The sequence below is a fragment of the Coturnix japonica genome, chromosome 7, assembly GCF_054131305.1.
Source record: "Coturnix japonica strain WE chromosome 7, WE-NBRP24, whole genome shotgun sequence".
Taxonomy (NCBI): Eukaryota; Metazoa; Chordata; class Aves; order Galliformes; family Phasianidae; genus Coturnix; species Coturnix japonica.
In genome coordinates, this window is record NC_140669.1 from 6,777,506 (window position 1) to 6,790,551 (window position 13,046).

The 13,046-nt window shown below is 33.3% G+C and overlaps 1 protein-coding gene across 6 annotated transcripts in view; it reads right to left on the reverse strand.

Annotated features, from left to right (window-relative positions):
* SCN2A (sodium voltage-gated channel alpha subunit 2) overlaps nt 1–13,046 on the reverse strand; it is a 68,061-nt gene that overhangs the window by 21,909 nt on the left and 33,106 nt on the right. For all 6 annotated transcript variants that reach the window (XM_085552224.1, XM_085552222.1, XM_085552226.1 and 3 more), the window contains exons 13-17: nt 12,060–12,192; nt 11,225–11,463; nt 10,148–10,321; nt 8,376–8,732; nt 6,512–6,991 (exon numbers count right to left, since the gene is read on the reverse strand). In XM_085552224.1, coding sequence (XP_085408350.1) covers nt 6,512–6,991; nt 8,376–8,732; nt 10,148–10,321; nt 11,225–11,463; nt 12,060–12,192 — 1,383 coding nt within the window. The remainder of the gene's footprint in view (nt 1–6,511; nt 6,992–8,375; nt 8,733–10,147; nt 10,322–11,224; nt 11,464–12,059; nt 12,193–13,046) is intronic.

The following is a 13,046-nucleotide window of genomic DNA, read 5'->3' on the forward strand; positions in this document are numbered from 1 at the left end:
CGACTATTAGGCAGTTTTCAAGTACTATGATGCTAGTTTATTTAAAAAATAAAAAAAAAAAAAGGTTTTCTGAATAGCATGATAAGGAAATTATTCTCAGAGGAATCTAATTTTCAGAAACTCAGAATGTACTTTGTGTCTTCACAGAAGACAGTAACACATGGTTTAAAAGCAGTGATATACTGATTATCATAGCTACACGTATCTTTTATGTCACGCTTACCAACAGCATTGCCAGTCATGCTTTCATCAGCAATACAGTACAGAATGAGAGAGAGTTTTTAGTTTAGCTTTCAAGATAGAAACTGAAAGTGGAAAGCAGCTTGCCTAACAGAGAAGCATTGCAGAAAGCAGCAGCCAAGTTTAGGTCAGGAAGTTTTTGAAATAAATTACTTTCTGAACCTTTACAACATCTCATAGAGTCATACAATTCTGCTTCACTTACAGCCAGGCCACACTGAGCTTCTAATATTTCTTCCATCGTTTCCAAGATAATTATCACAGAGAAGTTAAACAGCTCTTAGTTAAACACTTTTAATGAGCCTGAAATTTCATGATTGGCCAGGATGCAACTAATAGTTGTTAAAATCAAAATTTAAGTGACAGAAGGAGCAAAGAGCAGATTAGACAGAAGTAGTAAGATGGCCCTCAGGGAAACCACTATTTTTGCTTTGCTTTAATTTCCATTCCTCCCAAATACCTGTGAAAATGTTAAATAATGGGAAATACACATGATTTTCTTGGTGCTATTTGTATGTCACTATAAAAATAAGATGATCTGTGTCTTAGTAACATTATGTTCAATCTTCCACAGTCTGTTTCCCATATATCTACATCACCTATAAAAATGACCAGTTGGCTAACTATCACTGTAGTTCCACTGGCATAGCTAAGTAGAATCTGCATGTCACTCTAATGAGCACAGTAAGGCATAATAACTCCATCAGTTCAAGAAAACCCAGAACATTGTGAATCAAGGCTAAACAATTCTGTGCTGATTTTGCAAATACTGCAAAAAAGCAAGATCCTTAAATTACAGTCCTCTCTGAACTTTCATGATGTTCGTATTTACTTTATTCTACTTGTTCATGAGCATTTGATAAATGAAGGTATTTGCAAGAGTGTTTAATGAAAGCAAAAGCATCGGAAGTAGCAGTGCAAATATTTGCAAAAGCAGACTTGTTGCAAGCCACTTTTAAAGGCTCTTTAATTCACACAAATAGTGGAAGGATATTTCTGAAACAGAGAATGGGATTGCTGTCTATAAAGATTAATTAAGCTAACTGCAAGGTGAACTGAAATTTCACAATTTAATATCATTCAATATGACTCATAATATGACAATGAGATGTGATCATTTCATCAACAAACCACAGACTTAATTTTTCAGAGTAGGAAAGAATTTTGAATAATGAATATTTGTAAATCAAAGTATGACTAATTATGTAAATTGTTCATTACAAAAGGAAAGATTAAAAGCTATTAAATAAGTGTATTTTAACTCATTTACCAAACTGAAAGTAACATCATATTTCACTACAGTGTTACAAATATTACCATCACATTTAATACGTGAGATACAAATCATACTGAAACTGAAGACCTTTTGGTCCAAACACTGCAACTCATTTACTGGACAGCTGAACTGTATTTGCTACCTACAAGGTAAGAATAAGCTTAAGTTTCTCAGGGCAGACAATTTTAGATGTCTAGGGATGTAGTCAGTTTGTAAGCATAAATTAAAGAGCTATGGAAAGACTGAACTGGGTCAGATTTTGTCATCAGTTTTCTCTTTGCACCTCTACACTTGTAAGTGTGGGTGTAAGTAAGAGCAGAACTGATCTCTGAATGTTCGACCAGCCAAACACCCACTTAGTATAAGCTTTTTTAACCAAATGATTGTCACATGCTTTGACTGTGGAAATTAAATGATTTCATGCTTAATGGTGCTTGAAGTACTGTACATTTACCTCTGAAATAAATAAATGCTTACATAAGTACAAAAGAAAAGCATTTCTAAGGAAACTTGTTAAAAAATAATCTTGGTTATCATGAGTTTTCAAGTTACCAGCATTACAATTTAAAATACAGCATTATGAAGTTTTCCAAATCAGTTCACAGACTTTCATTATCAACACAATTCACAAATGGTTTTAGTAAAATTCTTAAGAGAAAGTTTGTTACATATTCTGTCTTCCTACGAAAGGAAAGAAAACCCTTCAAACTAGAACCCTGAAAATTTTACCAGCAAGATTGGCAAAGGTACATAGCATGCACTGCCAAATACAGTTAGAATATAATGAAAAGTATAGCATCTAAAACATAGAAATGTTGGGGCTGCCGATCTCGCCTGACCATGCTGTGATGCAAGTCCCGTGGCTCAGCAGAGAGCAGCTGTGCATGTTTGTACTTATTGCAATGAATGGGACGGGTTAGCTGAAAAACATGCAGGCCAATCAATATTCATTAAAAAGTGATTATATAATATATGTATAATTTGCTTAGGTAACCTGTGTAAAATTGGTGACACGATGCTCTGCCTCGACTAAAAGGCACCAGAGCTGCACTCTTGACTGATCCAGCTTGGTTCTACTCCTGTGAGAAGTAAGAATGGTAGGAAGTGAAGTTCAGGACACAGCACCTCTGCTTTTTTTTTGCTTTTTTTTTTTTTTTTTTTTTTTGGAAATTCTTATACAATTATATTGGCTGAGTAAAGATCCAATACATCCACTTTTCATTAATTCAGAATAATGTGAATATATGTGAGAATACAAGACAGTAAATATCTTTTAGATTACTGAATACTGTCCAAAGTAAAATATATACTATTATGATGTCTGCAACAGTATTAGGAGATATCACATTCTCTAAGGCATTTAAAAATACCTGGTAGTTCTGTATGGTGTAATTGCAAGCCTGAAAGTTATACTAAGAATAAAAATCTAATTCTTATGCAGAATACATGCACTACAAAATTTTCTATGTAAATCATACACATAGTACTTAAAAAGATAAAAATGAAAAAATATATTTAGCTTTTGTGCTTGAAAGCATGTTTATCTATATTTATGTAGTTTCATAAGTAGGATTACAGACTCAGCAAAGTGTCCCCATATATGTTAATGAGCCTACTTTTATGATAACTGCTTATTTAGGGTGTGTTCATTATTGCAATGTATTCGAAAAGTTACATTCCTATGGACACAATGTTTTCATAATTAGTTCTTTTTAGGTTTCAAAGGCAATCTTCTAGAAAATTCTGGTCAGCTTTTCCTTATTTAAATCCATACCTGCTGGTATGTATGATATTGTATGTATTGTTTCTAGAAGGGTATAATCAAGTTCATATTTTCATCCAAATACTAGAAAAGATGTATGTTATAACAAAGAATTCACCAAATATTGATATACTTAATTAAAGATTGCTAATAAATTATAATTATTCTGTAGAAATTCATCTTATTGCCCTACCCCACAAAGAATAAATGTATGCATGTGTATATACAGACATGCAAAAAGCAAACAGACACACTCATTGGGATCTGGCCAGATGACCTCACAGCACACCGATTCCTAAACTGCCTTTCTTTTGGTATTCTGCTAACTGAAGGTAGTTTGGTGCCAATTTCTATCTTGAGTGCTTCTAATTTGCGTTTGTAAGCAATAAGGTGTCTGCAGATCAACATTCAGCGGCAGCACATTCATATAAATGAGATCACATGAGAGGGCAAAAACACAAAGCACATTATGGCTTAACAAAAAACATGAAGTCTTGAACAAAAAGTCATCTGCTGACACTTTTTAATTAAAAAACAAACAAACAATTACTTCTTTTGCTAATTACACAACCAGACATTGGCTGTGTAGTTAATATGCCTCTGTTTTCTGTACCAGAAACCATAGTTGACAAGAATCATCTAGTGGAGAGTAGGAATCAGAAATGTGATAAAAAACTCAATTTTAGTGAGTAAGAATATTTTATCTACTGGCTACTTGATGTTAAATTTTTAAAAACAGAATTTGTAGCAGAGAAAGATTTCTGTCTCTAAACAGATGCCAATGTTTACTGGCTCTGCCAGAAGTCCTGTTCCTTCTTGCTCAGCAAATCACAGATCATTTTCTGGGCTACAGTTGCAGATTCAGCATAAGAACTGGAGAATACTTCACTACATTTTCAAAAGTAGATTTCAGCATCAAAATAATTTAATAATCACTAATGAAAATGTTTAAAGTACATCTTCCTGTTATTGGAATGACAGAGAGTATTTGAATTAGTGCAGTTCAACTACATTTTCAAATTACTTTTCGCAGAGAAGTAGTCAATTAAAAATTATCAGAACTATAATTCATTTTGATAACATTTCAGATATTATGTACATAGCTTCCGAACCTTATAAAAAAGAACAAGCAGAGGGAAAGTGGCATTACAGCACACACTAAATCATGGTATACTAATACCAGGATCTGGGCAGGAGATCAAAGAAATGAGGAGAGTTTGATGTTTTCCTAAGTGCATGCTTCTGATCCAAGGAGGACTTGTTTAACATCTCAAGGCTATACCTGTCAGAAGATTTTGTTTCAGAGACATTCATATAGTAATATCATCTGAAGTGTCAATGTCAGTTACAATGTATCTACAAAATGAACTACTTCACACTTTCCAGTTGTAGTATTTAGAATGTTCTATCAACGAAGTCTTAGGCTGCCAGCACTGTTGAAATGAACTGAAATAGTACACTAATACTAACTTTACAGACCACTGAAGAATACAAACTAATATTTGTTACTCCACCAAGATAGCAGTAAATATTTTTTCCTGTGATGAAGGAATCCAAAGTATTGCATTTCCTAGTACTGAAATTTAACTTACAGCCCTTTTTTCCCAGTCTTTCAGTACATCCTCTGGATATTACTAGTTGCTAAGCAAGGAAAAGACTGAAAATGATAGATCTACTTGAAGATGATAAGAAGGAAAAAAAAAGAACAAACACAGAAGGTAAGTGAAGGCCTGTGCCAAGAAAATACATGATTTAAAACAAGAGAGAAAAAAACCTTGTGCCATTATGACGTGCAAACATAACAGGAAATCTCACTGTCAGGTAGATTTTGATTAGATTAGAAGTGGAATTTGCTGTTCCTTAGTCAGAGTAAAGTTTGAAATGATAATAATGGAGAAAGGAATGTCAGAAAACTGTGCTAGACCTATTTATCATAAGGTGACTAAAAAAGATTCTGTTTCTCATCCTAAGCAAAAGGATAGAATGGAATCAATGAACATATTACATTGGAGACCAAGAACTTTTTCCATAATCAATCTCTTCATTATACAAATCAAATAAAGACCAAACTAAAAGAACTTCTGTTCTGTTGTACACCCAAGATATAGTTATGAAAAGTAAGATAGGCAGTAGTGCAAACAATCTGTAAAAAAATATTTTTTGAAAGAACAATAGAGAATTGTCTGAAGAGAGACAAGAAAATAAGACTAAATGTGTGATGCAGACAATGCAAGAAAGAATCTTGGGAAAGAATTAATAGAATCTTATCCATAGTCATATCCTTGCATTTAAATGAGAAGAAATCCGTTATGAACATCTTTCTCTTCATTTGTGTCTACATCATAGCATGCAGTACTATTCAAAAATGTCCATGCTAATTCTGAATGAACTAGCGTAAGTATTGAGCATAGTACAGACTTACTACACTTGAGGTGGCGTGCCTCTACCCCATACAATTGCAGAGTGCTGGGTTAAAACAATAATGAAAGCTTTGACATCCTCTGCTACTCACTAGATGTTAGCTTGGGGTCATCCATTTGGCACTATGTTGTGCCAGAGGTGCCTTTTATTATTTCCACGGTAGGTAACAGATGTAAACATTAAAACTTCAAAAATGACAGTGAGATATTGTACTGAGAAATAAAGCTTCATAACTGTTCTTTTCAATGCAAGGACATCACTTCTTCAGCAGTTCTGCTACTATCAGATGGTTCTTAGTGATACATATTAAATTATCTAGTGATGCCAGAGCAGTGTAGCAATATGATGTATCCAAATGGAGGTTTTTTTTAATTGTATCAAAAAGGTTGAAAGCATCAGAATGAAATATTAATTTGATAGGAGGCTCTCCAGAAAGCAGAAAAAAGAGTAAATAACTATACTGATTAAGTAAATTTGGAGAAACTTGCACAACATTTTCCAACATTTCATAAGACTTCAGCTATCCAAGGCTATTAAATTTGTTCATTTTCTTAGTAAATAAATAGAATAAAGTAGGGGGAAAAATATTATTGAAAAATATATATATCTTACACAGCTTGATTTTTAAGTTAAATACAATACTGGACATTCGTCTCATTCAAAATTTGCAATCTTATATCAGCTTATCACAAATAAATTTACAAGTCTTCATACTCTGGCACACAGTAACTAAATATAGAATTTTATTTAACACCAGTAATCTTAGGAAACTAAAATGAATCATAGAGTTTTTAAGATAGAAATAGTCCTACCTCTTTGCTTTCTTCCAGGTCTGACTCGCTGCTAAACTCCTCTGTATTTAAATTTTCAAAATCAGATTCCCCAACAGCAATTGGCACAGTCACTGTGAGACTTGGGTTGTTTATGAAGGACATGTAATCGCTTTCATCAACAACGTACTTTTCCACACTGCTGCCTATGCCACTGGTAGTTCCATTCCCCTCTTTAAGGTAGGCAAGGTTTTTACCTATTTCTACTATTGTGTGATTGGAAATACAGCTGTCTTTTTTGTTGTTTAGGTCTTCAAGAGGTTTGATTTCATCTAAAACTTTCTGCTTTCTAACAAAGGCTTTTTGGATGAATTCACGCACTTTTCTCTTCACAAAATCTATACCCTTCTGAATCCTTGCTACAGCAATCTGGAGATTGTTCATTTCATTATCATCATCTGTAGCTGCAAGGTTGTCTGAACTAAAGGAGCTCAGGAGCAAGGCCAGAAACAGGTTGAGTACCTGAAAGACAGTAAGGATATAATATTTTGGATCTCTTAAGTAATAAAATAATTTCACTAAGTGTTGTTTGATATGACATAATTTGTATATCACAACAAGCTCTTTATCCAACCCACATTCTTGCTATTATTTCCAGTCCATACTCTTATCTCTGGTATTTTTTTTTTATAACTTGGTAAAAATATTTTTAAATTACATATCTTGACCAGTATAGGTGAAAATTTAACTCTTGACTTTCTCCTTTCTACTTCAAATTGGAAGTCTTGCAGGTTCGCTCCCTAAAATGGAGAACGCCATAAGAAAAAAGGATATAACAGGATGTAGTATGCAAGTGATGCAAGTCATTTCTTCAGCAGTGTTCACAGACAAGGAGAATGCAGGCAGACTCCAGTCTTCTACAGTTCAGAAGACCATAATTTCAGTATGTCTAATTCAGGAGGCAACGAAATATATACTTGCCCCAAATGCCTTATCATACCATTTTTGTTTTGTACCACAAAACAAGCTACAAGGGATTGAATCCTTAGCTGTGATATACCTTGGTTTTTTGAAGTTTTTCATATTGTCACTATACCATAAAAACACAGTAGATGAATTTGGGTTACATGTAATTATGTTAGCATAAGTGAAACTTCACTAAAAATGATCGTTAGAAATACTTATCAAGAAAATACCATGTCGTTTAATGATGAAATACTAGTGTGGAAATGTTGGGTATGAAAAATGAAATGTAAAGAAGGGCTAAAAACTAGCAAGGCAGAAATGCTGTAGAAATAGGTGTATAGAGTGCATCAGGAAAGCAATGCTGGTACTGAAATATCTTATGTCATATATAATGAGGAGTGTAATATGTAAGACATGGTGTATAACTATTCCAAATTATTCAGTATTTGTGTCTCTATCTAGAACGCTATTTGGGACTAACTAAAAAGCCAGCAGTGAATAAGTAGTTTAGAAGTCATCAATTATGATTGAAAACGTTGAACAGCCATGTTATTTTGATTCAGAAACAAGACTGAAATTGGAAAAAGTAAGCTGTCCAACAATATAAATGTTATAATGACCAACTGTTTCCCATAACTATTTGAGATTGGGCAGTTTAATTGGGTATAATGGTGGTTTGAGTTGGATATTTTTAAAGGCATTTTAATGGAAATATCATATTAAAATAATTCAGCTATGATCTTACTAAAGAGGTTACAAATTCAATAAATATTTTTAAAAATTAAAAAAAAATAACACTTATCAAGGCATACTTGAATTTGGTTTAGAGAAAGAACAAATGAATTACATGATTTCTGAAAGAGTCTTCATCTCTGATTTCTAAACTATGAAAAGCAGGAAATACACTCTTACATGTTTTAAAAACGCACAGATTACGTACCACTAGGTTTCCAATCACCATGACCATCATGAAGACAGTAAGGCACATAGTTTGGCCTGCAACCTCCATGCAGTCCCACATCGTTTCTATCCATTCTCCACACAGCACTCGGAATACAATCAAGAAAGAGTGGAAAAAATCATGCATGTGCCAGCGTGGAAGTTCACAGTCACTGGAGATCTTGCAGACACATTCCTTGTAGCTTTTCCCAAACAGCTGCATCCCAACCACAGCAAAAATGAACACAATGATGGCCAGCACCAGGGTCAAATTGCCCAAAGCTCCCACTGAGTTGCCAATAATCTTAATCAGCATATTTAGAGTTGGCCAGGATTTTGCCAACTTGAAAACACGAAGCTGCAAAACAGAAGAATAGTACACAATTATTCTTGTCATTATTTGTAATTAATTCTATACATTTCTTTGCTATATATATATTCTAATTATGATGTTTCTAAAGCATATCTCATGTTATTTCTATAAACTTTAGTTACAAAATGTATCTTACCAGTTCTTCATACAGTACTAAACACTGTAAGTCCTGATTCAATTCACGAGAAACCAAAAATACTGTCTGTATGCTCATTTCACTGAAATTCTCACTGCAATTCTTACAAAGCATTTAATTCAGACTTTGCTTCCTTGAGTGACTGTAGAGATCTAACAACAAATTGAACTTGTTGGACAAATTAGACAAAATAGTCTTTCTCTTGTTAATTCTATGGAAATATTTCTAAAAATAAATCAATGCAGGTGAGTTGTGATCAGTTCTACAAGCTATTAGATTTTATGAAAATACAATATGATATACAGAGGACCAGAAACTGGATCTCAGAATCACAGAATAACAGAATTATCAAGGTTGGAAAAAACCTAGAAGATCATCCAGTCCAACCATCACCAATACTTCCCAGTTAAATCATATCCCTCAACACAACTTCCAAACATTTCTTGAACTTAAACCTGATGTTTTTTAAAGGGAATTTATTTAAAATGTTTTAGGCTAGTTTTATGTAAGGCAGGAGCTGATGACTAGGAACTTTAGTCTCATTTCTCTTTTTTTTTTCTTTTTTTTTTTTTTTTCCCTCATGTCTTTTTAAAAGAGTATTTGAACATTAAATTGTGTGCTAGCCTAGCCTTCAGCAAAATCAAGGCTTTTCAAGTTCTAATAACCTACAGAGATAATGGAGAAAGGTAGAGGTTTTGGAACTGAAAATCTGTTACACAGTAGAGATACCTGGGGAGACAATGATAAAGAAGAGGGAAGGAAGGCTGCTATTGATGAAAAGTCCCTATCCAAAGGAAAATCTTAACACCACTTTCTTCTAACCACGCAAGCAAATTGGTAATGGACACTTATCAGCTAAAACTGTCAATAACTTTTAATTAATCAGTTATTTTCTAAGCATTTTACTTATATTCACTCACTGATGTTCTATGCCTCTTGTATTCTTTATTCCCTCATCTATATAAAAAAAGGAGAGACTCTAGAAAACTTTTTAAAAAGGTAATTATTAAAGCACACTCACTGCAAACAGATTTGATGTTTACAATGTCCTGAAGAAGAAACAGACATTATTAAAGTAATATATAAAACTTGACACATGATAGATACTTGCCATCTAGTAGGTATGCAATTTAGTACTTTATAAGTTCTTATACAGGGAACTTCTGATTCTGACAAACATATACAGTACAAATGAAAAATGAAAGACATAATTGCATAAATGTAAAAATGTAACATAGAAATAGATAATAATTAAAATATTTACCAATCGGAATGATCGAAGGACAGATAACCCTTCTACATTTGCAAGGCCAAGCTCCATTAAACTAAGACTCACAATAAAACCATCAAAAATATTCCAGCCCTCTTGGAAATAATAATAAGGATCCATGGCTATTATCTTGAGAAACATTTCTGCTGTGAAAATTCCAGTAAACACCTGCATGGAAAATAAGGTTTCTTACTCCATTTTAATAAGAAAGTATTTTTTAAAATGTAACAGCATCAACTTTTTAAAGTTATACCCTCAGTAAGCAATCCATGGTGGATCTGAACACCTTCCCTATATTCCCATACATTAGGTTAGGAATTAAGTTCAGATTTAAGCTCACATATGCAGTTCCTATTTACCACACAAGGAAGAGGTAACCAGGATGCTTCCTATCCAGCAAATACACACACATAAATAGTGATATATTGTATTACTTCTGATTTTAGTACTCAAATTTCTTCCTCAGATCTCATATTTGCTCTTAGGACAGCTTTTTTCTTCTAGGGATAAATATAAGTTTATGAGAAGAAAAAAAATATATATTAAGAAAAAAAGTAACGTTGAGCAGAACTATTCTCCTTCAGGACAGCCTGGAAATAGAACTGCCACACTTTTTCACCACCTCCTGTTAAGTCATATTAAATATTCTGTGTTCACTGGGTCTTTCCTCTGTACATCCCCTTGGACTTCTAGAACACCAGGAGGAACTAGCGAGGTGCAGAACAAGCGTGGGAACAGATCTGAAAGTTCCTTCCATTTATAAGTATCCATTCACAAGAAAACATTAATTTCTATCACCTGTCATGAGGGAACCTGAAGGATTTAAAAGTGAAAATGCATTTTGACTGAATAAATCTTTTGGAAAGGAGAATTAAACTCCATATAACAAGAATGGAGAAATACAGAAATGTCAACAGAAAGGCATTTGGTACAGCTTAAATATAAATTCAACCATTGCAGGCCTTTTAAATATTTAGTCAGCATTTTCTTTTAAACATATGTACATAGGTAACACAAGTATCATTTAAGAAAAATGTGTTTGACATACATGGTACATCACAGAAGACTTACAAGGTTTCCTACTGAAAGGACACCACTAAACTGTTCTGTCATTGGATAGTGCTCCATGGCCATGAACAGAGTGTTTAGAACAATGCAGATAGTAATGGCCAGATCAACAAATGGATCCATCACAATCAAATTTACAATATGTTTGACTTTCAGCCAGGGAGTGCAGCAGTCCCAAATCAAGCAAGTGTTAGCAAATTTATACCAGCATGGTGGGCATTTCTGTCTTGATTCCTCAAGTTCTGGAAATAAAAAGGTAAATAACATTTTAACATATTTCTCATAGAATTTCTCTATTCTGTCAGTATAACCTGGATATTTCCATTAGGCCTATGCCATTTACAAGTTATTTTCAATAGACTGTATTGATATTGCAGTCAAGCCTAATGTCCAGTCAAAAAAAACAACAAAACAAAACAAACCAACAACACAGCACTTTACCAATTAAATTAATATGTCCCACTATATTTTACATAGAGTAGAGAAAGAAAGAATACTAAATATTCACTATATAGAATGACCGTTCACAAAAAAATGCTGCATAGGATGTAAAGCAGACATTTGTCTTAGGAATCTAGTGTATATAGAATGAATAAAATATGTCAAATTTCACTTCTAAAGGATAAAAACTTTAAAAGAAACTAAATAAAGGATTGCTTTTCCAAATATATCAGTCACAGTAAAAAAAAAAAAAAAAAAAAAAAGACAAAATTCAACACCTCCATACAGAAATCTCAGCTTGTCTGTAACTTTAGGCCCACTTTAGACACACTACTAATTAGCGTGCTGTGAATTTACTAGCACTTGCATTGTAATACAGAAATTCTACTTTACATACCTTCCATTGTATTTGTGAGCATGCTGGCTATACTCATTGCTCTCTGCCTTGCACTAGGATCTGTTAGGTAGTCCATAGGAACATGGTAAGAGCTAGATCTTCTTTTCCTTAAGTCAGTTTCTGTAGTAGTGCCCTGAAAATAAAACACTGATAAACTAGACTATCAAATGTTCACTTCATAAGAATAACACTGTAAATTGTTGTAAAGATATAATGGTTTAAAACATTTTGGTGATCTGCCCAATGCTCCATTTATGTTATGATTTTCCAAGAGAATGACGTGTACGTCACTCACTAAATAGTCAAATATGTCAGCAGGACTGCTCTTGTGCGAAGGTGTTTTTAAGTATTTTGCTTAAATTGGACTGAAACATTAGAAGAGATTCAAGAAGTTTGTAACTACAAAAAGTTTCATATGAATGAGTTCAACCATAAATGTATTTCCTATTAGGCAATAAAGTAGCCCACACAAATAGCTTTAGGAGCACAAAGAATGAGTATATTTTCTTAAGATAACTCATGTTATTTTCTAACACATATTTTCAAAGAAAATAAGAGAAAAATATTCATTAATGCTGTCAACACGCACACACACACACAAAAATCACTAGAAAAATCAGCCATTTGATAGGAATTCTAACTCATGTAAGTTGTCTAATCATATAGTATTATATAAAAAGATATAAAGTATGGTCAGCAGGAGGTTAAATACTCATTTAATATATTCCATAAAGTAATTCCTTTATAATTCCTTTTTCATTTTGATATCTTGGTTAATATACAAATACAGAACTTCTTCTGTTACCATAGCGAACCAAGTTATTTAATGGCTTACTGCTATTTTGTTAGTTCCCAGTGACCTAACATACATTTACACATATCTAGTTAACGAGAGCTAGACAGCTTCAGTTTCTGCTTCAGCTTTGAACTGGAATATATGAAAGGAGCATGGACAAAAAGGGAATTATTCCTGAGTTACTAGGTTTT